The sequence below is a fragment of the Larus michahellis genome, chromosome 4 (assembly GCF_964199755.1).
Source record: "Larus michahellis chromosome 4, bLarMic1.1, whole genome shotgun sequence".
Taxonomy (NCBI): Eukaryota; Metazoa; Chordata; class Aves; order Charadriiformes; family Laridae; genus Larus; species Larus michahellis.
This window is the reverse complement of record NC_133899.1, coordinates 21690965-21717269: the sequence shown is the minus strand read 5'-3', so window position 1 is coordinate 21717269 and position 26305 is coordinate 21690965. Positions and strand designations below refer to the sequence as shown.

The 26305-nt window shown below is 52.3% G+C and overlaps 1 protein-coding gene across 1 annotated transcript in view; it reads left to right on the top strand.

The window, feature by feature from the left end:
• HYDIN (HYDIN axonemal central pair apparatus protein) overlaps window positions 1–26305 on the top strand; it is a 188174-nt gene that overhangs the window by 10110 nt on the left and 151759 nt on the right. Inside the window, exons 3-6 of the mRNA XM_074583386.1 lie at window positions 13689–13820; window positions 14888–15013; window positions 17207–17326; window positions 21604–21738. Coding sequence (XP_074439487.1) covers window positions 13728–13820; window positions 14888–15013; window positions 17207–17326; window positions 21604–21738 — 474 coding nt within the window. The 5' untranslated portion in view covers window positions 13689–13727. The remainder of the gene's footprint in view (window positions 1–13688; window positions 13821–14887; window positions 15014–17206; window positions 17327–21603; window positions 21739–26305) is intronic.

The window sequence follows — 26305 nt, the reverse complement described above, 5'->3', positions numbered from 1 at the left end:
AGGTCTCTGCAGCTCCCCTTTCACAGGGCTGCACCAGCTATTCCCTGCTGCCTGACGGGGTTTTCTCCGGGTGTTTAAATACCCTGGCAAAGGGAGTTTGCCTCCCTCTGGGCCGGGAGGAGGTTTTGCGTGGGTTACCCAGGCTCTCCCTCTAGCCATGGGTGCTGCAGGGAGGCTGGAGAGCCCGGCTGAGCCAGGGATAGAGCTGGGGCTCTCTGGGTGCTGTGCTTCTCCAGCCTGGGGGGCTGAAATCACCTCCTGCAGATGGTCTCGGTGTGCTCTTACCGAGCGGTGACCTCTTCAGTGCTGTAATTTGGAATTTCCGCGGTGGACATGGACAGCGGGATTGAGGGCACCTTCATCAAGTTTGACGATGGCACCAAGCTGTGTGCCATGGTCGACAGGCTGGAGGGAAGGGATGCCATCCAGAGGGACCTGGACAGGCTGGAGAGGTGGAACTGTGCAAACCTCATGAAGTTCAACCAGGCCAAGTGCAAGGTGCTGCACCTGGGCCAGGGCAATCCCAGGCACAAATACAGGTTGGGCGGAGAATGGCTGGAGAACAGCCCTGAAGAGAATGACTTGGGGGTGTTGGTGGATGAGAAGCTCAACATGAGCTGGCAATGCGCATTTGCAGCCCAGAAAGCCAACTGCATCCTGGGCTGCATCAAAAGCAGCGTGGGCAGCAGGGCGAGGGAGGGGATTCTGCCCCTCTGCTCCGCTCTGTGAGACCCCACCTGGAGTACTGTGTCCAGCTCTGGAGTTGTCAGCTCAAGAAGGACACAGAGCTGTTGGAGCAGGGCCAGAGGAGGCCCCGGAGATGCTGGGAGGGCTGGAGCCCCTCTGCTGTGAGGACAGGCTGAGAGAGCTGGGGGGTTCAGCCTGGAGAAGAGAAGGCTCCGGGGAGACCTTCCAGCCCCTGCCAGTCCCTAAAGGGGCTCCAGGAAAGCTAGGGAGGGACTCTGGATCAGGGAGGGGAGCCATGGGACAAGGCAGAAGGGGTTTAAACTGGACGAGGGGAGATTTAGATGAGGTAATAGGAAGAAATTGTTTGCTGTGAGGGTGGTGAGCCCCTGGCCCAGGTTGCCCAGAGAAGCTGTGGCTGCCCCATCCCTGGAGGGGTTCAAGGCCAGGCTGGACGGGGCTTGGAGCAACGTGGTGTGGTGGGAGGTGTCCCTGCCCAGGGCAGGGGGCTTGGAACTAGATGGTGTTTAAGGTCCCTTCCAACCCAAACCATTCTGTGATTCTGCGTATGTGTGATTCCGTGATAAACCCTGTTGGTGCGTGTGCTGGTGTAGTTGCCCTCCAGGTGATGGGCTTGGATATGTCCAGAACAGGGTCTGGCAATAGCAGGTGGAGGCTTGCCTAGGGTTGAAATAAGGGAGATATGTCTGGGAGCTGGGATATGGGAAGAGGAGCCAAGGAGAAAAAGGCTTTGGAGTCAAGGCATGTGCATAAAAATATTCACTATGTGTTTCTCCCCGTCCATCATTTTTGAGCTTCCCTGTCTCAGGCTTCTCCTGTGCTGTGAACTCTGCTTTGCTTTGGAATGAACCTGTCTAGGGGGGAAAAAAGTCCCTAAACTTTGTACACCACCTATAAAATCTGGATGGGTCTTAATCTATATGAGAAAATACGGTGAAATAGGCAGCCCGTGGTATTCCTATTGTGATGGCTGCCTGGTGGAATGGGGTGAGTAAGCTGATCTGCGGTGATCCGATGCTGATGAAGGAAAGCTGTGGCTGAGAAGAACTGCAGGTCCCATCTCACCCAGCTGACCTGACCTTGGAGCCCTGCGTTTCCCTCTGTCAGCTAATGACTTGCTTGTCTCCCTGGCAGTGTAGGGAACCTAAGGAAAAAATGAACTGCCCACAGGCAGCGTGTAACTCCGAGGTCAAAATGCGGTGGGAGGAGGATGAGCCCAAGTGATTGCTTATGCTGAAGGCACCAGAAGGTGATGTGCTGCATGCCAGGGGTGGCTTTTTATTGTGTGCATTTGTATTTTGTTGCTTAGTCCTTGGAAGAGGCCATATGCCGAGGATCAGGTGTTCTGCTGTGTACCTTTCCCGAGGCACAGGGTGAGCCGTGCCTGAGGGCTCGCTGCTACCCAGCGTCACGGGGCACACGCTCCCAGGGGAAGGGCGTTGATGACTGTGGGTCTTCTCAGGGCTAGTTATTTAGGCAGGAGCTTTTCTGTTTGAGAGGAAGCCTGGGAAAGATAAATAGACGACGTCTTCTTTTTGGGTAATTATTTCACACTTTGCAGCCCCATGGCGTTTGCCCAAAGCTCAGAGTTTGAGGTGTCCTGGATGGATTCTTAATGAAATACCGGTGGTGCTCACTGTGAAGCAGGAATTAATCTCCAGATATCTGATTTGGAAGGGCTCTTGTTTGCTATCTTATGCAACTTTCATTTTTTCCGCTCTGGTCTCAGCAGCCGAACAACCGGTTCCCATTTCCTACTTCCAGAAGCATCTCTGGCCTTAAAACGAACACGAGCGTTTCGAGCAGAGCTCAGCATCACTGACCTCCCTTCAGGCCTGTGGCCGACCCTGCGCAAGAGCCCTGGGCAGAGGCACTCAGCTCTCGTCTACCAAGTAAGAAGTGATAGCACAAGAGGAAACAGCCTCAAGTTGCGCCGGGGGAGGTTTAGATTGGGTTTTAGGGAAAATTTCTACACTGAAAGGGTTGTCAAGCATTGGAACAGGCTGCCCAGGGAAGGGGTGGAATTGCCATCCCTGGAGGGATTTAAAAGACAGATAGATGTGGTGCTGAGGGACATGGGTTAGTGGTGGTTTTGGCTGTTTTAGGTTGATGGTTGGACTCAATCTGAAAGGTCCCTTCAAACCTCAACGATTCTGTGAAATGCGTCTGTTTGAACCACCCGCTGGTGTGCCCAGTGCTGGAGCCCAGAGCCCTGCTGGACCTCCTGTGGAAGGGGGAGCCTGGGCTCAGTAAAGAGGTCTGAGCTGTGTGTGTCACACTGCTTTGTCGGGGTTTCCCGATTTCAGTGCTTCTTTAAGGACATGGAGCCTGTACTGGGAGGTGCGAGATGCCAGGGAAGCAAGTGAGCTGGTTGAACTGGGGTCCAGGTGATCATAGTATCATAGAATTGTTTGGGTTGGAAGGGACCTTAAAGATCATCTAGTTCCAATCCCCCTGCCCTGGGCAGGGACACCTCCCACCAGACCAGGTTGCTCCAAGCCCTGTCCAGCCTGGCCTTAAAAAATTCCAGGGATGGGGCTTCCACCACCTCTCTGGGCAACCTGTTCCAGTGTCTCACCACCCTCATGGGGAAAAACTTCTTCCTAATGTCCAGTCTGAATCAAGCCATCTCTAGTTTTAATCCATTCCCTCTGGTCCTACCATTACCTGACATCCTAAAAAGTCCCTCCCCAGCTTTCTTGTAGGCCCCCTTCAGGTACTGGTAGGCCACTATAAGGTCTCCTCAGAGCCTTCTTTTCTCCAGGCTGAACAACCCTGACTCTCTCAGTCTGTCTTCATAGGAGAGGTGCTCCAGCCCTCTGATCATCCTTGTGGCCCTTCTCTGGACACATTCCAGCACGTCCATATCTTTCTTGTAGTAGGGGCTCCAGAGCTGGATGCAGTGCTCCAGGTGGGGTCTCACAAGAGTGAAGTAGAGGGGGACAATTGCCTGCCTCGACTTGCTGGCCACGCTTCTCCTGATGCAGCCCAGGATACAATTGGCTTTCTGGGCTGCTAGGGCACACTGACGGCTCATGTGGAGCCTCTCGTCCACCAGCACCCCCAAGTCCTCTTCAGGGCTGCTCTTGAGCCAGTCACTGCCCAGCCTATATCAGTGCTTGGGGTTGCCCTGACCCAGGTGCAGGACCTTGCACTTGGCCTGGTTGAACCTCATGAGGTTGGCAGGGGCCCGCCTCTCCAGCCTGTCTAGGTCCCTCTGGATGGCATCCCTTCCCTCCAGTGTGTCAGCTGTCCCACACAGCTTGATGTCGTTGGCAACTTGCTGAGGGTGCACTCTATGCCACTGTCCATGTTGCTGACAAAGATGTTAAACAAGACCGGTCCCAGTACCGATCCTTGAGGGACTTCACTTGTCCCTGGCCTCCACTTAGACATGGACCTGTTGACAGCCACTCTTTGGGTGCAGCCATCAAGCCAGTTCTTTATCCACTGAATTGTCAGTCCATGAAACCCATATTTGATCATAAAGCGAGCAGGCGAGGAGAGCAGATAGTCCCTTTTGAGGGCAGTGCTGGCACCTCTGTGGGCTGCGTGTGACTTGATTTTTAGGATATGTGGACGTACGGGGTGTCTCCCGGTGGCGTGTAGCTCTTCCGTCACCACTTCTAGCTCCCTTTCTTAGGCCTGAGAGAACCACTTTGGCTTCTGCTGGGAATTTCTCTAACCACTGATATGTTTCAGGGTAACGTGCATGGGGGAACATGGCTGCGCTGAAGCCGGGAGGGGGTGTTGGAGGTGGTTTCATGGCACGCTTGCTGTGGTCATTATATGCTCTCCCTGTGCTGCTGTTACAGCTTCGAGGTAAGGCACTGCCAGCCAGCCAGCCAGGGACCGCCGGTAGCCACTGCCCCTCGGTGGGGACGGGCTGGGCGCCGAGCATCCCTCTGTCCCTGTGTCTGCCATCGCGTCCTGAAGCCGCCTCCTCCCCTCTCTGTGTCCCTGCTGTTGCCATGGTGGTGTTGGGGCTGGCCTGGAGGCCCTGTTGCTTTGGGAACAAGGGACACAGCCTGGCTGGCAGCAGGGATCCGGCATGTGAGTGTCTTCCCGTGTCCCCTGCAGGCTGGGAAAGGTGGGGGATGCTGGTGACTACCCCTGTGCTGGGGTGGTGCTGGCTGCGTCGCCTCCCCGGCTGAAATATGGAGGGTGGCTTTCGGTGTGCCCGGGCTGCTCAGCCTCAGGAGAAGGGGGGGTTTGGGAGTGGGGCTGAGCAGAGACCTGGGGCTACGGGGGTGGGGCTTGGAGGGGGTGACACCCCCCCCCACCTTCCCCCCACGCTGGTGTCAGGGGGAGAGACACATACCTCCCTTGCCCCCCACACTGGTGTCGGGGGTGTGTGTGTGTGTGACATGTACCCTTCTCTTGCCCTCCACGCTGGTGTTGGGGGGGTGACACATACCCCCCTCTTGCACCCTATGCTGGTGTCGGGGGGTGACATGTAGCACCCCTTGCCCCCGCCATGGGTGTCAGGGGGGTGTGGGGGGTGGAACCCCTTCCCTGTGCCCCCGCCATGGGTGTCGGGGGGGGGGGTGTGGGGGGTGGAACCCCTTCCCTGTGCCCCCGCCATGGGTGTCGGGGGGGTGTGGGGCGTGAAACCCCTTCCCTGTGCCCCCGCCATGGGTGTCGGGGGGGTGTGGGGCGTGAAACCCCTTCCCTGTGCCCCCGCCGTGGGTGTCGGGGGGGTGTGGGGCGTGAAACCCCTTCCCTGTGCCCCTGCTGTGGGTGTCGGGGGGGTGTGGGGCGTGAAACCCCTTCCCTGTGCCCCTGCTGTGGGTGTCAGGGGTATTTGTGGGGGGTGACACCCCCTCCCCTCATGCCCCCATGAGCATTGGGGGGGTGCATGTGTGTACCATCTACGTGGCAGTGTGGGGGTGTCCCTTGTGCCAGAGGGAGGAGAGAAGCAGGGGTGCGTCTGGGGCTGGGCCCCCTTGGTCCTGCCAAACACCTCCTGGCAGTGGCTGTGCTCCCCCTCTAGCAGGATCCGTTCCCCTGCAGGGAAGCTGCTTTTTTCAGATGAGGTTGCCCGTGGGCTCCTGTGCTGGGTGAGAGGCACCTCAAGGGCTGCAGCACTTGCCATGTCGGGAACTGGGAGCTGGAGCCCCCTCTCTCCCCCCTGGAGCTGGACAGGGAGCAACCTCTGCTCCGCAGAAGAGGAAACTTCCTAAATGTCTTCCTTTCTTCCCATGGGATGCCGATGTGACTGTGTCCAGGCTGGGGGTTAAACGTGGTGGGGATGGAGGCCACCTGCCACACCACTGCTGGGCTTGCCCTCCTTGTCTTGCGTGTGGGCTTTTGGATGGTTTGGCCTTAATTTTTTTTCTCTGCGTTGCCCAGTCTGTAAACGAGGGATGAGACTATTTATTCGTGCTTTCTCTCTGTGAAGGCTTGTGATGAAAAACGCAACAGGTGGCCTAGCTAGAAGCGACTACAAAGCTATCTCACCTTAACTATATCTTTTCCTGGTGATTTTCTGAGAAGCAATTCTGGTATGAATTTGAGGAAAATGCAAAGGCTGGAGTATTCCGGGAGGGTGCGGATTGCTCATATAACAGGTTGGGCAGCCTTGCCCCTTGATGGGGTAATGGATGGGATGGGAAATAACTTGATGAAGACGAAGTCTGCTCTCTAACGCCTCAGGGTTACAGCCAGGGCTGTAGTATTAAAGTAGTAATCCAGTAAATATGGAATATTTACTATTCTGGCAGCCAGGAACGCGTGTGCGCTGGATAACAGGGTACGAGGCTGGAGCCAGCTGAGGTTGGGGTTGGGGGATTTTATTCCTGCCTCTGCTGCTGGTTGCTTACCCATCTCCAGTTTGGCATCTTTGAATTCAATTAACGTTTGCGTTCTCACAGAGATTGAACCTCCTTTGTGGGACCTGGGCGTGCATTATTTCACAGAGAAGGTTTTGGAGATTGAGGTTAAACCAGTTTGGCGTGGATTGAGGTTCACAGGAGCGTTTCGGAGTGCTGGGTTGATGCCTGACCTCCCGGGGTCGGGACGCGAATGTCACGCAGCCTGTGCACTGCGAATTGATGCCACAGAAGCTAAGAGGTGGTTCAGAAAAGGAGAAGGGATGGTTTTGGGGGCTGCTGGCGGTGCTCAGGCACACAGTTAAAAGGTAGAATAACAAATCACTGCATGTCAGCAGGGCAGAGGTTCGTATGTTTTAAGCCCCCGGGAAGTACGGAATGGTTCATTTCATCTTGGCTCTCCTTTGCTAGGGTAAGCGGTGGGCCCTGGCATTTCTGGGGTAAGATATGCATGGAAACAATCTGATATCCGTAGGAGTCTTCCTATGATTTCCATGAACTTCAAGTAAGGTCTTGACAGCAGCTGCTAAAGACTGGTAGAGCTTTCCTAACCTGCTGCTCTGGATTCGCCATTGCAGAGTCAGCTCTGACCGCCTGCTCCTGGCCTGGGCATCCATTAATGGTCCTTTGACTTCTACTCTTCCACCCCGAAGTTGCTAGCTGCATGGAAGCTCTGATGCACGGTGCCCCAAAATGAAAGGTGATCCGGATGCCAGAAAACAAGTCAATAAAAAGGGAGAGTTAGTGGGAGTTGCAAAGCCCAGGAGGGCAGAGATCAGATGCTGGGAAAAGGAAAATAGGACTGTAAAAACTGAAGGCAGGAGCTGGGGTTGTAAATTATAGTGTGTGGAGGTGGGGATTCTCCAGCAGACCCTTGGAAGAGAGCCTGGTCCACCTCACCGTCAGCTGAGAGTTGAAATTTATTAAAAGAAATAACGGGAAGGTAGGACCCTAGACTCCTTTTAATTATCTCTGCTATGGTAGAGCTTTTGTAATAAATTGCCGGATGGCGGTACCAAAGGGATAAAATACAGAGGGACTGGAATATAAAGGTGACAGGTGAGGCTTCCTGGGTGGCGCGGCTTGATTCAGAAAGCACTCATCCACTTAACAGCAGGCTGGAGGGATGAGAGATGAGTCCTGGAAATTCAGCTTCTCCTTTCCTGGCTTCCTTGAGATGCCGTTTATATGGTAATTACAGCTAAGCAGGTGATTTCTAGGCGAGAATCGTGATCTTGCTACTTAAGCCTGAACGGGGCAAGATGATTTAACCGAACAAAACTGTTCGACAGCATCCTGCTTCTCGCTTTCGACAGATCTCCTTGTCTTACTCTTCCAGCAAAGTGTAATGGAAAGGCAAATTAACCAATTACTCCAGAGGGCTGGTTTATCTTTGCGGAAGGAAGGAAGAGGATTTTTTGCATATACCAAGGCAAGATTCAGCCACCAGTCTGCGCTCTGGCAAGAAAAGCTGGGTGTAGGGTATTACAGTGCAGAGTGTGCCTGTATATCCCCAGCCTTTATGTTTGGAGGGCGATCCATAGGTATTGGACTAGCTCAGAGGCTGGTGCTGCTGCTTCAGTACGAGTGCCGTGAGGTCCCCTGGAATTGAGAGCGTTGTCAGGTGGCATAGTGACAGCCACAGGATCTCTAGAGACACGAAACTGTGCCTTTACATGAAACTCCCTTTTTCCTTAATGTCCGTCAAGAAATGTGCTGTTTATCCTTTAATTTCCTGTCTTTTTCAGCACAGTATCATCAGAGAGCCGTTCAGTTTTATTTTACGGAGGGGAAGCTGTTGGACATACGCACAAAGGGATTTGGATGCTTTAGGGCCATATCTAAGCGCTCACATCAACTTCTTCCTCAGCGTAGCTTTTGCCAAGCCCAGGGGCCCCAAAGGGCCCCTCTGTGCCTGCTTTTGTGCTGTTGAGCCTCCTGAATTTTCCAGGTCCTGGCACAACTCGGCTTGCGCGAAGCCCTGCCTCGTGCCTACAGATCCTTTGGCCATATGGCCCGTGCCCATGTCATGAGCCAGGTAGTGTGCAGAGGTTAATATTGCTGCCCTCAGGAGGTGAAGGTGCTTTTATTTGCCCCTAATGTAGCTCATGGCCAAAAACACCCACCCTGGGAGCAGTGATCCTGTGTAGACCCTTCTTTTCTGCCTAGCCTGAAGCGAGGAGTCTCTATAGTAGCTGTGAGCCCGCATTGTGAAACAAATATTTCCTTCACTTTGAAGACGATCCTGGTCTTTTTTTTTCCCCTCCAGAGATTGCTTGTGTGTTGCATATTAAATAGTCATTAGCTAAAAGCCTTTGTAATCCAAGGAGCAGAGCCCCTCAGCCAAACCTTCTCCTTATCTGTCAAGCATCCTAGCTTCTGTCCTGCGGATCAGGCTTTTCCTCATTTGCGGTCTCCATGCAGCAGTGGTAGGAGATGTGGAAGTCACCTTGTCTGGGCTGACAAGCAAGAATAAGGAATGGCTTTGGCCCCCTCCACCCACCTGAGAGGGCAAAAAGGTTTGGGCTGGAACAAGAGGTGGTGAGTTCAGTAGCAGGGAACGCAGCTGGGTGTGGGAGCAGGGCTGTGGATGTTGAGACCAGGCTGAGATACCAGCATCAGGTTTGGCGTTGGGTGCTGAGGTGTTGCAAGCCTTGTACGGGTTTCATGTCGCTTCTACCGTGCAGCTCCATAAATCGCAGAATGGTTAGAGTTGGAAGGGACCTTAAAGATCATCTCGTTCCACCCCCCTGCCCTGGGCAGGGACACCTCCCACCAGCCCAGGTTGCTCCAAGCCCCGTCCAGCCTGGCCTTGAACCCCTCCAGGGATGGGGCAGCCACAGCTTCTCTGGGCAACCTGGGCCAGGGGCTCACCACCCTCACAGCAAACAATTTCTTCCTATTACCTCATCTAAATCTCCCCTCTTCCAGTTTACACCCGCTCACCCTTGTCCCATGGCTCCCCTCCCTGCTCCAGAGTCCCTCCCCAGCTTTCCTGGAGCCCCTTTAGGGCCTGGCAGGGGCTGGAAGGTCTCCCCGGAGCCTTCTCTTCTCCAGGCTGAACCCCCCCAGCTCTCTCAGCCTGTCCTCCCAGCAGAGGGGCTCCAGCCCTCCCAGCATCTCTGGGGCCTCCTCTGGCCCCGCTCCAACAGGTCCACGTAGATACTTTGCAGCCAAGCTAAGCACCTGAAGCTTCTCTGGCAAGGCCTCTGAGCACGAAAGCAGGCTCTGACATCTTTTTGAAGGTGCCGGAGCTGTTGGGAAGGAGCACAAGTGGCTGCCCTGCGAGTGCATCTCCCACCAAGCATGAGAGACTTAGTGGGTTTCACCTTGACGTCTGTCTCCACGTTCTGCCTTCTGAGATGGGAAGCGTCACCCACCATCCAGCTTCCTTTCCTGATGGCACTTCTGTCTTTGTGCCTTGAGTGCACACGGATGTCACGTCTGAGGTTTCTTTGCCTGAGCTTTCGGTTTCCACTCAGATTTGTGGCTGGACATCACGTGGGAGATGTTTTGGAGCGAGTTTCCACAAGCTGGCTGGAGAGCCACCTTGTTTTCAGGGCTGTAATCTTCCCTGGATTGTAAACCCCCAAATAATGAATGTTGGTTCTCAAACTGAGGGTTCCTTGTTCGCTGCCGAGCAGATGTGATGATTGCATCTGCCTGTGGCCTCGTGGGAAGCTGTGGTTTGTAGCACATGCTGTGCCGAAAATGCATGAAGCTCCCTGGCTGCTGAGATGCTCTTGTAAGTTGGGTGTCCTTGGCTGGTGTGTGTGCGGTTAATTGGAAGAAGGTCACCAGATGGGTATTCACCGGGTGCAACGACGGAGGACACCCCCAAAGGCGCTGTTGGAGCTGCGGCAACGCGGTGATTTCCCTGCTCGCTTTTGCGTCACTGTGATTGGGGTCCACCCTGGGCGAGCAAAATAGAAATTAAATTCTTGCTTTGTAAGTCAGTGCGGAAATGTCTTTGCTCCACAAACAAAGAAATGATTAGCTTGTCTGCGGGGTCTAAACTAATTTATCTGAAGCTCGTGGAACATTAACAAATGCCGCTCTAAGGCGTGCTTTCTAATACTGCCGCAGTCACTCGCTGCAGAGCGAGATATTTAAGAAATAGATGGGCTGCAGTGATTTGCAAGGCTATAACTTTATCGAGGCATTTTGGTGGCATTGTGAACCACCAGAGTAGAGCTCAAGTTGACCAATTATGATATCAAGGAGGCAGAAAAAAAGTCTCCAGCCTGGAGCTGAAGAAATCCCAAAGCCACAAATGCTTGAAGAGGCATCTGTTCCCTTGGGGTGGAATTGGTTAAGGTGGTAAACCCCCACTCTTTACTGGGTTAGTGGACCTTTGCTATCATGGTACTTGCAGGATGAGATGCTGCTGTTTTGGGAAGCTTCTCCCCGCAGCACCCTGAGCCTGTGCAGCGTTTCCCTGCGTTAGAGCAGGAGGAGCTCAGCAGGAAAGAAATGAGTAGACTTAACTAATGTCAGACTCTGAATTCTCCTTCCCTGAGGTCCTGGTGCAACCCTCCTGCCCTTCCTGTCAAGGAGGTGCTGGGCAGCCCAATTTCTGAGTCCTGTCAGTTGCCTTCCTGCTTCCACTGGGCTCTCAGAAGCCACCAGCCCAGTGACAGTTATTGCTGTGCTGGTGCGAGCACCTGCACGCCAACGGTTCCCTGGCCGGCTCCTGTCCCTCCGGGCTGTCCACAGCCACCAGAGAGCCCAAGGTGATTCAGGAAGCAAGCCTGGGAGCTACTACACAAAGGGAATCCTGCCTGGGAAGCATGCATTACCTGTCCTAAGGTAGTGTCTGGCCACCGGGCAGCAAGGAGGCAGTTGTCAGGAGGGATGCGGCAGTTACGTGGTACTCAGCAGGATTTAACTACGTAGCTGGTCTAAGAGCAAATCTGGGGAGGTAGAAGGGGTTTTAATGGGTTCTAAAATTGCTGTGTGACTTGCGGTGATGGTAGAGACTTTTAGCTTAGCCGTAGATACTGGAGTGAAGGGAGCCTAGGGGAAGGAGACTGAAGTTTCTGTGTCCTTGGTGTGATCTTCAGCATGGCACCCTGCTTAGTTTCCTGCCCTGAGTGTGGGGCAGAGGGGGGAGCTGCCATCCTTCCTTACCTTGCTGGGCTGGGGGAGGTGGAGATCTCCCCCCACCAGGCGGGGGTGGTGGGCTGGAAGCGTGTTGCGTTGTGGTCACTGTTTTGTCCCGCCTTTCCAGGGAGATGTGCTTGATTTTCAGAATTCTGCTCCTTTCCTCCCAGGCTGGGAGCTGGTCCCTGCAGGCTCTGGGGAAGTGGGGCTGGGAATGTGCCTCGCTGGAGGGTGGCGGGAGCTGTAAGGCTGGGATGGGGTTGTGGAGGTTGGAAGCTCTCTGGAAATAAGCATTGCGGGCACGATGAACAGGATTAATTTCAAGTGAAGTGAAATTACAGGTAGAAAATTGGAACAAATAATCCAGTTATTCTCAAGACCCAATTATAAAACACCGAAATCCAGATTAATGTTGTACCGTCCCCATGAGATTTCTCTTGAAAAATAGTTATTTCCAGCTTTAAACCCTGGCTCTTGCTGCAGCACCTCCTCATGCCCATAGGACAGGGTTGTGCTCTTGTGTTTCTTGCAAGAACAAAATCAAATGGCAGCTTTGTCATTTCTTAACGCTGTACCGTGAATGTGTACAACACTGAAGCTGTTTGGGGAGTAAAAGAATGAAGTTCACCCATGTCGCTTGGAGGACGTGGGTAAAACTTCAGGGGAAGGGAATGGTCAACTTTGTATAGATGATGTCTTGCTGTATACAGCAAGCCCACACAAAGTTGATGGATGGAAGGAAGGAAGGAAGCAGCAGGGAATATGATCTGTGATTTTACTTCATGTCAGGATGAAAAAAAAAATATAATTTTGGGGTAGAGCTGGGTTTGAGAGTGCACCAGTCTTTCAAGTCCCAAAAAATAAGTGGGCAAATCCATCTGCTCCTTGGTCCCGTGAGCCAGAAAGGGAGGGGAGAATTATTTCTAGTCTAAAGTAGGGCTTAGTGAGTACTGTGCGTGCTTATCTTTGATTCTTGTTGGCGTTTGAGACCTGGTTTCTGGGGTTGTCTTCTCTTCTCGCCCTTTCTTGCACACCCGCTTTGGAGAGGTGGTCCTCGAGCTGGTGACGGGAAGAAGAACGGCCCGTGGACCTGTGAACCCATGCTGCTTGTAGGATAAGGATGCGGGAGAAGAACTGCCATTAGGAAAAAGTCTTAAGTGGCCCTGCTTTCACATATGTTGCATTTATAGTTGGGCTAATTGCTCATGTTCCTTTAACGGTTTCGTGCTTTTATTTCTGCTGTTACAGCCTCTAATGCCTGTAGGGAGCCTTCAGTTTGGGTGTTAATAAATGAAAATTAGGGCCCTCATTCTCTGTGGAGAAATGCTCTTGGGTGCTGTGGTAATTTCATGCCTGGAAGGAGTCATATTTGCCGGATAATTTTTGTAACTTAAACCAACCAAATTAGCTTTGAGAAACTATAGTTCTTAATCAGAGTATTGAACTCTAGGCTCCATTAGTTAGAAACATCACCAGGCTTCTTGCGCAAAGGGTGGACATTTGGTTTGCAAAGCAGGGAAGGAGCCTGATTTTTATTAATGCTCGGGGTGGCAGTGATCCCTGGGTTGTTGATAATGCTCCGAGCACTTCGTAGGGTCAGGTGCAAAGTCACATCGTGTCAGCTGCTCTTGCAAAAATGAAGCAGCTAAGTGACATTTACCCACTTTCTGTTCCCACCAAAAATTGTTTTAAAGAGTAATAAAGGGCAGTTTGGATAGTAGTAGAGGTTTGGTTAATAATTCCAGGAAATGGAGTTCCAAAAGTAACGGAAGGGGGGGAAGGTGAGGAATGCTAGCGGGCCCTGGTGTGTTTGTCGCTTGTGGGACTGCACCCACAGCAAAATGCGGTTTTGGCTTAGGAAATGTTTGTTCTGGGGTTTTACTTCTATGAATCTTCACTCTGCTGCTTAAATATGGTCTAATCACAGAAGAGGCTGGGGAGGCCTTATGTGTTCCAGTTAGGAAGGATGCCGCAGCCTGGAGGTGTGTCCTTTGGCTCTGCCGTGGATGGGATTCTGGATTTTCAAAGTTCCATTGTTTCTCCTTCCAGGTGAGCTGAGACGTGGCCACTGGCACGCTCCATCGGTCCATGGGGTCCTCCAAAATGGCCGAGGGGTTCCAGAGCAAAGTGGTAGCACCTCGTAATCCAAAGCTAATCGGAGAGGCAGAGGAGCCTGTAACTGTAAGTACCTGCTGTGGCCAGGCAGGAGCTGCGTGAAGGCTGGAAATTCCCCTTGTGTCCCTCCGCTGCCTTCCCTTCCTGTTGTCTGGCAGTGCTGTGAAGTTGGATGCCACCTCCCCACCCCTTTGTTGCCATGCTTCTGTTGGGGGTGACTGTCATGGGGCAGTGAGGGATGGACCGTGTGCTGGTTCAGGGCAAGTCCAGAGCCTTGCCTGGATGTGCCACTGGAGCCACATGAAATGAATGTACTGGGCAGTAATATCTTCTGTCCCGTAGGCATACCTGCCCTCTAGGCAGTCGAGCATGTGGTGGGCCGCTCAAACTCTGCCTGAAGACTTGTGAGACATGGTGGTCCCAGGCAGAATGGGTTCCAAAAGAGTTGTTTTATCTCATCTCCTGTGTGGAGCGCAGATCCAGCCCTGCAGACAGCAGTGGAGTCAGGGCAATTCCTCCTGCCCAGCCCTGTTGCTGATGGGAGCTCACTTGACTGGAGATGACCTCGGGCTGAGGCTCTGTCAAGGAGATATCTCTGTATGCTTCTGTGGAGGGGTCTGTGAGGCCAGAATGGAGAGAAAACAAATGCTAATTAAAAAGAGATAACTCAAACTTGGACCCCTTCCTCTCCGCCTCCCTCTTGGCACGGTGCTGCTTGTCTGCTTTCCTCTGGTTCACCCAGCAGTGACATCTCCACACGCGTGTTGGTTGTGAGTGTTGTGCGAGGACGGAGTTAAGGGATTTCTGATAACTCCTCCCCGCTCTCTTCAAAGGTCACAGGCTCACTCCAGCAAAACCGAAGAGGAAATAAATGCCCGAAGAGCAGAAATCCCCAAACGTGTCACATCAAATCATGACGGAGAAGCTAATGGGACGGAGCCACTTGGTTAGAGCATGTGTATTCCACTCTATATCATTAATTTATTGATGTTAAATATTTCAGCAGGTAACTTACAGGACTTCCAGGAGTATCCTAGGGGCTGCGATCACAAATTATTCATCAGTGGCACTTGAACAAGAAAAGCCTTTCTGAACAAAGGCATTTCTGCAGCTCTTGCTGTTTTGCGTTTCAGTTGACTCCCTCTGCCTTCCTGAAGGAGATGTCTCTCACCACCAAGCAGAGGCTGGCCAGCACTCGGGAGATGAGGTGGCCCCGGATTATCCAGCCTCTAGACATGAGTGAAACCTCCCATCAAAAGGTAGCCTTTTCCTGCCCTTTTCCTTGCTGTTTGATGTGACATTTGAAGAGAGCGCGAGCTTGCGACGGGCTTGCCTTCAGCTTATCTAAATACCTTGGTGACGAGGTCCTGTCGTCCTTTCAAACTGCTGCTGGGTGGTGGTGGAGTTCCTTCTGTTGGGGAAAAGGTAAAACATTTTTCCCCAGCGAGACGTTGAACTCCTGCTCTGTGCTAAGCAGGATATAAATATGCTCTGCTGAAGTTGGGGCATTTTGCTGGAGTTTAGCCTAAAGCACGATGGTGGGGCAGGACACAAGGGCATGAGCTTGCCGTTTGCCATCCTCCTGCTGAATTAGCCTCCTCCTGCTTTGGCGTAGGCACTGTCAAATGCTTGGGGTTGTGACTCCCTCAATGGTGGCAGCATCGGCCTTTGAAGGCTGTAGACCCTGTGGTAATTACTCAAGATTTAACAGACCCAGTTGCATTAATGCTTTGCATTGGAAGAACGCGTAGGACCCTTGCAAAGTGTTAGATTTTGGCAGATATGTGCAACCTGCCGTGGGTGACCCTGCTCTGGCAGGGGGTTGGACTGGATGATCCCCAGAGGTCCCTTCCAGCCCCACCATTCTGTGATTCTGTGATATACAGGGGAGTCACCCTGGGCAGGGGGGAGTGGATGCACTTTATCTGGACCACTGTTTCCTTAGAGGTATGTTTAAAGCTGCTTTCTTGCAGGACTGCTCAGTATAACACACAGTCCAAACAGGTAGATTACTGAAGTAGGCCGTTGAGCAGAAAATTGCTGTAACAAACTGGTTAAGGATTGCCCTGGACAGCACAGGGGGTCAGGAACGCAGCAGGGGAGTGCACAAATAACCAGCCTTTTGCTGGAGCCGTGCGCTTCAGCGTGAGCGTGACTCCTCAGGAGAGGCAGGAGGCCTGCCTGTGTTTCTCCAGTGGGAACGGTGCAGCTGGAAGAGGGAAGAGACAAAGCAGGGAGAGGGGACAGCAAAGGGCTACCAAGATGCTGAGGGGACTGGAACACCTCTCTGATGAAGAAAGGCTGAGGGACTTGGGGCTGTTCAGTCTGGAAAAAAGACGACTGAGGGGGGATCTTATCAACACTTATAAACACTTAAAGGGTGGGCGTCAGGAGGATGGGACCAGGCTCTTCTCAGTGGTGCCCAGCGACAGGACAAGGGGGAATGGGCACAACCTTGACCATAGGAAGTTCCACCTAAACGCGAGGAGGAACTTCTTTCCTGTGAGGGTGGCAGAGCCCTGGCACAGGCTGCCCAGAGAAGTGGTGGAGTCTCCATCTCTGGAGACATTCCAACCCCGCCTGGACGCGTTCCTGTGCCACCTGCTGTGGGTGACCCTGCTCTGGCAGGGGGTTGGACTGGGTGATCTCCAGAGGTCCCTTCCAACCCCTGCCAGTCTGTGATTCTGTGTGAATTTTATCAAAGTAATGCCTCTGCTCTGGAAGCATTTGCTGTTTGCGTGCATTCTCAGACATGCTTCCGCAGCGGTATTAAATAAAACAGCAGTAATAGAATACAATAACGCATCCATTTAAAGCTTATGGGAGGAGGAGATACCAAGTCCAGTCCTACTCAAGTTGCCCAGTACTGCTGAGAAGAGAGCTGAAGCTTATCACCACCCAGCCTTTACCTCACTTGTCTTTTTCCTAACAACTGTGTTACTTTCTTTTTGGCCTTATCTCCTCCGGTACTGTTCTCTTACTGGTTTCTGGGCTCTATATCAAAAAAAAGATATCTGGGGATATGTGGGACTCAGTCTCTCCGTCTCAGAGTAAAGATCACCCCAAAATTGTTTCCCCATGGAGTCTCATGTAAATTCTCAGGTTTCACTTGCTCCAGGAGTGCTCGTGGCTCTTTCAAGTAAGCGCTCTGGAGCTGCGTGACCGCCTTAGCAGAGGGCTCTGCTGGAGGTAAGCACTGCCTTGCGTTTTGGAGAAGGAAACCTGGAGAAACACCTACCAAAAGAGCCTTCTTAGCTTGAGCCTGCTCAACGTGGGCCAGAAACTTTTGGTCAGCTCGGAACACAGATGGGTGAGCTACTGGTTCCCTAGTGCGAGGTGGGCAGACGTACTCACCAAGAGACTGTACTTCGCTGGAGATCAGTGTAGGGTTCTCATTCATGAATCTTTCTCGCAGCAGCGGAACCCCTCACTACTCTGTTTTGCCTCTCCAGTTCTCAGCAGTTGACCTGGAACAGAGCTTGTTTCAGCCTTTCCCATCCGAGGTGGTATTTCAGAACTACGTCCCCTGCGAGGTCTACGAAGTGCCACTGATTCTGAGGAACAACGACACAGTAAGTGCCAGGACGTGGAGGTTTAACGCTATGCTGGAAGAGGAGAACAGGGTAACTCAGGTGGTGTTACAGCATAGCAAGTTGCCTGCTGCAGCACAGCACGAACAGAATAAAATATCTCACCACCTTGGTTTTACAAGGTGGTAGAAATCTTCCCGCGCTGGGGATTCTCCCCCTGATTTTGGCCATGGGTTGGTGGTGTCTAACCTAAAGGAGCTTTTCTAGTCAGCATCCTTCCCCTTGAAAGCCCTGGGTTGATGGGAACGTTGAGGGCCGTACGGTTCTTACCTGCTCTCGTGCTTTACCTTGAGTGTACACCACGTCCTCGTGGCTTCTTGGTTAACCTTGGTGTCGGGCAGGGCATCTCTGCCCCTCACAGCCTGTTTAGCTGCCTCTGTGCGGCTCCCTGCCAGAGCACAGGGGTTGAGTCTTCTCCTCTTTATGCTGGAATAAGTTCTAATTAGTAGCATTAGCCCTCCAGGAAAGGTGTTTTGAAACAGCAGTGGAAACAGACTGATTTAGCAGAAGCAGTGGGAGGCCTTTAGGTGCCACTTCAGGCTCCTGCTAAGCTTAACTCAGTTCTGCTTAGGTTTTCCTAAGACAACGTGGCTTTCTGCCTTCCCTATGGAGAACCACGGCATGCCCGGAGTAACGTGCTCTTGAAGGTCTCTACCTTTACTTGAGGAAAAAAAAACCTGTGATCGTTTTGAGATTTCCCAGGAAAGTTGAGAAGGGAAAAGTTGAAAAATGTCAGCAATTTTGTTCTGCTGTAAAGAGGAAAATTGAGACCTTTTGAATTTCGGCAGGGGAAACATTTGCTGGAATGAGGCATGTGCCAAGAGCAAGCTGGTGGGAAAAGACAGGAGAGAGGAAAAGAGCTGAGTTAGAAAGTGCCCTGGGAGAGAACATTGTACACGCAAGGGTTTCTCTTGACACGTAACAGTAAGTGTGCTGGAAGCAGAGAAAGGTCAGAAAAAGAAAGGTGTAATTAAAGATAGCAAAGAATAAGATGTATACGTGAGAGGAGGGCAGGATGGGAAGATGGAAGTGTACATGAGAGCAGGTGAATTAACCCCTTCTCCAAATTTACCCCGTGGGGGAAACAAACAAGCAGGCAAAAAAAGCTTTTAGGACATATTGCAGGTGGAGGGAACCGCAGGAGAAGTCCAAGTGTATTCTGAAATAACAGGTTTTGACAGGGACATGGTTGAAAATGGAAGACTCTTTGGCAAGGAAGGATGCAGGTGTGGTCCCTCAGTTACTCCTGGAGAGCGCTGCGCCATTCCTGGTCTGGCCTTTACCTTGGGAGTCTTGGAAAGATGCGGTGTGGATGCCCAGGCCCAGGGGATAGAGTTCCTGTGGTCCACACTGGTTTTGGGCTCTCTTTGCTGTAGGTATTACAGAATCACAGAGTGGTGGGGTTGGAAGGGACCTCTGGAGATCATCCCGTCCAACCCCCTGCCAGAGCAGGGTCACCCACAGCAGGTGGCACAGGAACGTGTCCAGGCGGGGTTGGAATGTCTCCAGAGACGGAGACTCCACCACCTCTCTGGGCAGCCTGTGCCAGGGCTCTGCCACCCTCACAGGAAAGAAGTTCCTCCTCGCGTTTAGGTGGAACTTCCTATGGTCAAGGTTGTGCCCGTTCCCCCTTGTCCTGTCGCTGGGCACCACTGAAAAGAGCCTGGCCCCATCCTCCTGACACCCACCCTTTAAGTGTTTATAAGCATTGATAAGATCCCCCCTCAGTCGTCTTTTTTCCAGACTTGAAGAGACCCAAATCTCTCAGCCTTTCTTCATGAGAGAGGTGTTCCAGTCCCCTCATCATCTTGGTAGCCCTTTGCTGTCCCCTCTCCAGCAGTTCCCTGTCCTTCTTGAACCGGGGAGCCCAGAACTGGACACAGCACTCCAGATGCGGCCTCCCCAGGGCAGAGCAGAGCAGAGGGGGAGGATGACCTCCCTCCACCTGCTGGCCACACTCTTCTTGATGCCCCCCAGGAGACCATTGGCCTTCTTGGCCACAGGGGCCCATTGCTGGCTCATGGTCATCCTGTTGTCCACCAGGACTCCCAGGTCTCTTTCCACAGAGCTGCTCTCCAGCAGGTCAGCCCCCAACCTGTCCTGGTGCAGGGGGTTCTTCCTCCCCAGGTGCAGCACCCTACACTTGCCCTTGTTGAATTTCCTAAGTTTTCTCTCCACCCAACAGTCCAGCCTGTCCAGGTCTCTCTGTATGGTGGCACAGCCTTCTGTCCTGATTAAAATGTGCCTCAGTTTCTCTCCTCCTATGGTTCTGCTTCGTTCCTGCTATGTCTTTTGGCTTCAGCTGCTCTGTTATCCGTGTGGCGCTTCCAAACGTTTGTCTTTGCCAAGTACCAGCCAACAGGCAAACAGTTAATTTGCTCTATTCATGCTTCCTCAAGTGGAAAAGAACATCTGCATCAACATTTCTGCCATCCCCAGTAAAAAAATAATAAACTTGTACAGCTGCACCTTGGGATGTGTGTGCCCTGTAAAGGGGAGGCAATGTGTGAACTGCTAACTTTTTCCAAAATTGAACTAGTTTTGAAGCCAGTAAGGCCTCAACCATTGGACAGCACTGGTGTAAAAATAAGATCAGCTCTAAGGAGAAATCCTTGGCGTATTAAAGTACACAAAGGTAGAGATGGTAATCCCAAGAGAGGTCATTATATTCTAATTTTTGCTTGCTTTTAGGTAATGTCCTGGAGAAAAGTGACATTGTGCTCTGTCTCAAAGTTTTCTCACCGACTTCCCAGATTACGACTGACTTTTACTGCACAGTAGCCTGGGGTTGTCTGCTCCATAAAAATCCAGCTAAGGGTGAAGTGTATTCCAAATAGAAGTTCCGTAATCGTTCTGACGTGGCAGTGCTTCGCTATGCGCTTACTGCTCTTACCTGTGTGTTGTGAAATGGCTTTTCTGTCTCCAGGCTGCTCCTCGCCACCCTCAGGTGTTCTGGGTGGCTTTTGCTGAAGGTCTTAGCCGCCGGTGCTCACCTCCCAGGGGACTCGGTGACCGAAATGTTTGTCTGTGGTGTGAAACCGGCTCCTGGAACTCGCTGCCCCAGGGCACCGCTGGGAGCGAAGGGTGTTTGGGGAGAGTTCAGGGCTGCCTTGGCCGTGGGGTTATTGGGCTCGGGTGGGTGGTGCAGAATGAAGCTCTGTTTTTCCCAAGCCTCCTGTGGGTTTGTTGTTTATCAGCCAAGCTGCCCGTCAGTCAAAATAGACTTTGTGAGATGAGATTTGGTGCTCGGGGGTTGATAGCCGCCTGCTAGAAGATGCCCATTTGCCATCTCTGTGCTTGTGGCATCCCAGGGGGCAGAAACTCGCAGCTGGGTGCCTGCAGGGACCCCTGGGTGTGGGCAGAAATACCCAGAAATCTGGCTTGCCCGCACTGGCAGCTGCCTGGCTACAATCACCAGGCAGCAAGAGCCTCCGGAGAGCTGAGATTGGCTTTTAATAATGAAACCACACTGTGAGTCAGTGCCGGTCATGTATCTCAAGGCAGAAAATGCCTTTGAAGCCCATAATTGATAGGCACAGCCTGGGGGGGGTCGTCTGGCTTCCCGTTATTTTGGTAAGCTGGCTGCTCTCCTCTTCTGCATCAGCCTTTCCTTGTAGAGTATCGTGCTGCTTTCTTCCTTCTTTCCAGCCCCCTTTAAATTCTCTGAGCCATCTCCTTGTTTCTGGGGTTGTCTTTATTTTCCTGTGTCCCTCCTTTTGCTCTCCGGCAGCTTGTTTTTATTTCCAGTACGGCCACAACACCTGTGGTCTTCTCCTCTTGCTGGCCTGCCTTTGTGACCCCATAGCACTGCAGCTTGACTGCCCCGCTCAAACCCAGTACGTTAGAAGTGAATTTCTTCCTTTCCCCAGTACAACAAATCCTGCTTTGCCTTCAGTTAATAATACATTCCTCCCCTGGAGGTGTGACTGCACAGATGCACGCACATGGAAGCAACCAGGTTCTTTTGGGCTTGTTCAATATGGGCATGACTTGATTTGGGTGTTACATCTCCATACTGCTGGTGTCTTGCCTGCTTGGTGATTCCTCCGCAGCAGGACATTGTCCTACTGCCTCTGGCCAAGAGCTGTTTTGCCCGGGCAGAATGGATTCAAGTCCACCCTGGCACATTATGCGCGCGTGCCTCAAGAGCTAAAAGTGCTTTGGGAAGGTGGCTAAGGAAGGACATCAGCAGGACATGACCGGGTCTCTTCTCATGTTTCCATGAGTGGCAAAACTATAGTTCCATATCCTTCCTGCAGGTTCCTCGGCTGGTGAAGGTCATCTTGGAGAGCTCACCTTATTTCAAGCTGATCAGCCCCAGCAATGCGTGCCGTAAGGTAGCACCTGCCATGACTTCAACTTTCCGCGTTCTTTTCACCCCTGAGGAGAACAAGGTGAGACTGGAGGTCCCGGGTGGTTGGTGCCTTCAGCTGAAGGTGAATGTGCGTGGATGGATTCAGAAGAGGGCATCTGGTGTGGGTTTTGAGGAACTGTCCTGGTTTCAGTGAGGTTGCATTGGATCTAGAACAGGACAAGAGGTAACAGGCACAAACGTGAGCATAGGAAGTTCCACCTAAACACGAGGAGGAACTTCTTTCCTGTGAGGATGGCAGAGCCCTGGCACAGGCTGCCCAGAGAGGTGGTGGAGTCTCCATCTCTGGAGACATTCCAACCCCACCTGGACGCGTTCCTGTGCCACCTGCTGTGGGTGACCCTGCTCTGGCAGGGGGTTGGACGGGATGATCTCCAGAGGTCCCTTCCAACCCTATGATTCTATGATTTCCTTTCCCATGGTGAAGATTATGCTCTCATAGGCTGGAGGCTCTTATTGTTTTGGATTTTTATTGTCTTTCTATTGGCTGCGGGGATGAGGGTGTCTCACTGCCTGTGGTGGGGCGGCCTCTCAAGGTGTTGCTCTCTGCAATCTGTCCATTGCTGCATAATTACGGGTTTGGTCCACTAATTAGAAACACAAAAGTTTGTTTAAAAGTGACCTGTTATCTGGAGGACCCCAAGTTGAGCCTGGTCGGAGTGAGGACCCGCCACCCTTTGAAAACTGGAGTCACTTTAATGTATATCATGTTGGACGCAGTCGTGAGGCAGCAGAATGTTATCTCTAATGCCATCGTTTTTCTTGTGCGCTGGTTACAGCCTGGTGAGGTCTGCTGTGGGCAGGCAGTCTGCAGCTAGTCACATCTTGGTGTCCCTGTTAGCTGCTGCAGCAGGGACCGATGGGCTGGGCTTTCTCTGCCTGAGGAAACCTGAGTGTTCTCAAGGGAAGATGCACGTGGAACAGTGGGAAAAGGGCCCGGAGGGGTGTTAAGATGTGTTGCCATCTCCCTGCTCAGTGGTAGGGGGTTAATTATTACGGAAAATACTAGAGGATCAAATAGATCCAGGGAGCTTTTCTCTTTCCCACCTGGCAGCCGCTTCCCTGCCTCACCCTGGACTGGAGGAAAGATGATGCTTTTTCACATGCTCTGTTTTCGTGCCTCGCAGCCGCGCCGTCCCTACGGATGCAGGCTGGGTTTGTTGCCTGCCTGCCATCCAGCTGTGGGCCAAGGGGAGAGGGGATGCTGTGCAGGCGGCAGGGAGCCAGCCTGGCACAGACGGACTGAGCTCTAGGTGTCCTTAGCTCAGCAGGAGATTGGTGTGCCGCAGATGACTTTGAGACGTCTGCCTGAAAGAGGATCACAGAATCACACAATGGTTTGGGTTGGAAGGGACCTTAAAGCCCACCCAGTGCCACCCCCTGCCCTGGGCAGGGACACCTCCCACCACACCACGTTGCTCCAAGCCCCGTCCAGCCTGGCCTTGAACCCCTCCAGGGATGGGGCAGCCACAGCTTCTCTGGGCAACCTGGGCCAGGGGCTCACCACCCTCACAGCAAACAGTTTCTCCCTAATATCTAAATCTCCCCTCTTTCAGTTTAAACCCATTACCCTTCATTCCATGGCTCCCCTTCCTGCTCCAGAGTCCCTCCCCAGCTTTCCTGGAGCCCCTTTAGGGCCTGGCAGGTCTCCCCGGAGCCTTCTCTTCTCCAGGCTGAACCCTCCCAGCTCTCTCAGCCTGTCCTCACAGCAGAGGGGCTCCATGTGTCCCTGCCCAGGGCAGGGGGTTGGAACTAGATGATCTTTAAGATCCTTTCCGACCTAAACCATTCTGTGATTCTTTGCATGACTTTGTTGGAGAAGCAAGGTTAGGGGATAGCTCTGAGGCATCTTCTATTTCTGCACCAGGCCAGATCTCTCTGGGCAGAGCTGTTTTCTCACCTTTCGCTTGCTGCTTAGATTTAGCTTAACACTTTGTGCTATTCTCAATCAGCATGGATGTAGAAAACTAAAGAGGAAATGCCTGTGGACCCTGGCTCCCCAAGCTTGTGGAATAATCTGTTCCTTTGGAGGGACTGAGAAATTATTTAACATCATTAATATTTAGGGTAAAAATTATGTTGGCCTAGGGCAGTTCTCCAAACTACCCAAGTGACACAAGAGCTTAATCTCGCTGAGATAAGCTTTGCAAAGTTACACTGGTGCCTTTAAAATGTGATTTATTAGTATTAATTAGTGTTCATTTTTGGGGTGGAAGAGGTAAATTGGTGCCCGTGAAGGGCAAAGTGCTGCTCTTCGGGCTTAGAGAGGCAGCGGAGCAATGCGTGAACATCACCGCAAACAGAAGTAGGGTGGGAGAACCCCAGAGAGCGGCAATGGCCAACACTCTGTCCTTTGTCTCGCCCTTGAACAGCTTCAGCGACACCCCGGCAGTTTCTGCTGAACTGGGTGCTGTCATCCTTGCAGGGGTTGGGGTGAAGGACGCAAGCTGCTCGGGGAGGAGCAAGTGGGAGTCTAGGCAGCAGAATCAAAGAATTTGATAGAAAAGGAACATTTTGTCTCATACTTGGTGGGGTGTGAGTCAGCCAAGTACCGGAGCACTGTAGCTCAGCTAGAAATGCATCAGTAGCGTGGTCAGGAGCTGCACGGCACCTTGAAAACCCCTTAGCAAAGAGGCTGGCTTGGGGAAATGGTTCTGTAATGCCACCTGTGTTGGGCTTGCTGTTCCTGGCGTGCAGAATTACCTGCCTTTTGGTTGTGGAAGGCGTATGAGTGCTCCCTTTGAACCACCTCTGCATCTCTGCTGCTCCATGGTCCACAGGGATCGCTGATAACCCAGCCAAGTGAGCCTCCAGGTGGGAGAGTCCTCCTGATGGCGGAGCTGGTTTAGGTGATTCTCTTGAATCTGTTCTTCCCTGGAGTAGGTCTGACTTCAGTGAAGTGATTCTTGATTCACGGGAGTGAAATTGCGGCTAAACCCTACATTAAAGGGCCATGTGAGTTGTTAGTGGCTGAAATCGCAGAATGGTGGGGTTGGAGGGGACCTCTGGAGATCATCCAGTCCAACCCCCTGCCAGAGCAGGGTCACCCACAGCAGGTGGCACAGGAACGCGTCCAGGCGGGGTTGGAATGTCTCCAGAGACGGAGACTCCACCACCTCTCTGGGCAGCCTGTGCCAGGGCTCTGCCACCCTCACAGGAAAGAAGTTCCTCCTCATGTTGAGAGGGAACTTCCCATGCTCAAGTTTGTGCCCGTTCCCCCTTGTCCTGTCGCTGGGCACCACTGAAAAGAGCCTGGCCCCATCCTCCTGACACCCACCCTTTAAGTGTTTATAAGCATTGATAGGATCCCCCCTCAGTCGTCTTTTTTCCAGACTGAAGAGACCCAAATCCCGCAGCCTTTCTTCATCAGAGAGGTGTTCCAGTCCCCTCAGCATCTTGGTAGCCCTTTGCTGTCCCCTCTCCGCGTACACAAATGCCTTTCTTGAAAAATGAGCCGTTTCCCATTGTCTCGCAGTCATTTGGGAACGTGCCACGTGACTGGGCTGTCAGAGAGTAAATAAATAGCTGACGTGTCTCTTTGTTTATTGGCACTTGCGTTATAAATACGCCATGCTAATTTTTCTGCTGGGCACCATTTCCAATTAGTTACTCTCACTGCTCCTGATTTACAGGTTTCCATTTTACGGCTCCGGGGGTACAGTGTGGGTGTTCTCGTGCCACTCTGTGTTCCCGGGTGTCCTTGCATTATGGTCTGGCAGTCTCTGCCTCGTTGGAAATCATTGCGGAACCAACTGGCAAATAAACAACAGGCAGGAATACTTACATTTGTGTGTCCTTCAGGCTTACGAATAGGTCATCTTAAAGGAAGAAGGAAGCAAGAAGCATATAAAAACATGGCACGGCTTATTCTGTGTTGTCCTCTTGCTCTTTTCGCTGTAGCCATGCAATATTTTCAGGCAATACAAGCTCCGTCTGTGAGGTTTGCAAAATTCATTACTGACGCTCAGCGGAGACTGAATTAATGCTCATTGAATAATATGAAATATGACAGGACGATGAGTTATTGCATTACCAAAATGAACTCCTTTAAAATTCAGTCCAGCCCTGTTAGAGATGTTTTGTAGCACACAGAAGCTATTCCAAGTGTACTTTGAAGACAGCTCCTGGGAGGAGGAAAGGGGCAGAAGGATCAAGGCAAATGGCTCGGTGCAAAATGAACCCGGAGCCAAGCGACTGGTTTCAGAGCATCCCGTGAATCGGGAGCTGAGGGGGGCAGGAGAAGGGAAGGGGTATCCATCTCTTGTGGAGCCATCGTGATCCTCCTCTATTTTAACGGCCCTCATTTCCCAGCCTTTGCGATGTGATTCTTTCAGCCGGCACTTTTCAGCAGGCTTGACTTAGCGGTACCTCCTGCGGCAAGGATCTCTTCTTTGCAGTTGTCTGCTGCCAGGAATTCAGCAAACTCTTTCGGATCAGTTTGGCAGCAAACCTGACGCCTGAGATTGCCGGCGTACTGGGCAGCAAAGGCTGATACCACTGTGACGGTAATGCATGTTGGCCTGAGTTTGCAGAGAGCCTGAAACGACATCCGCGAGACAAGCGGTCGCTTTCGTTTCGGTGGGGGCTAA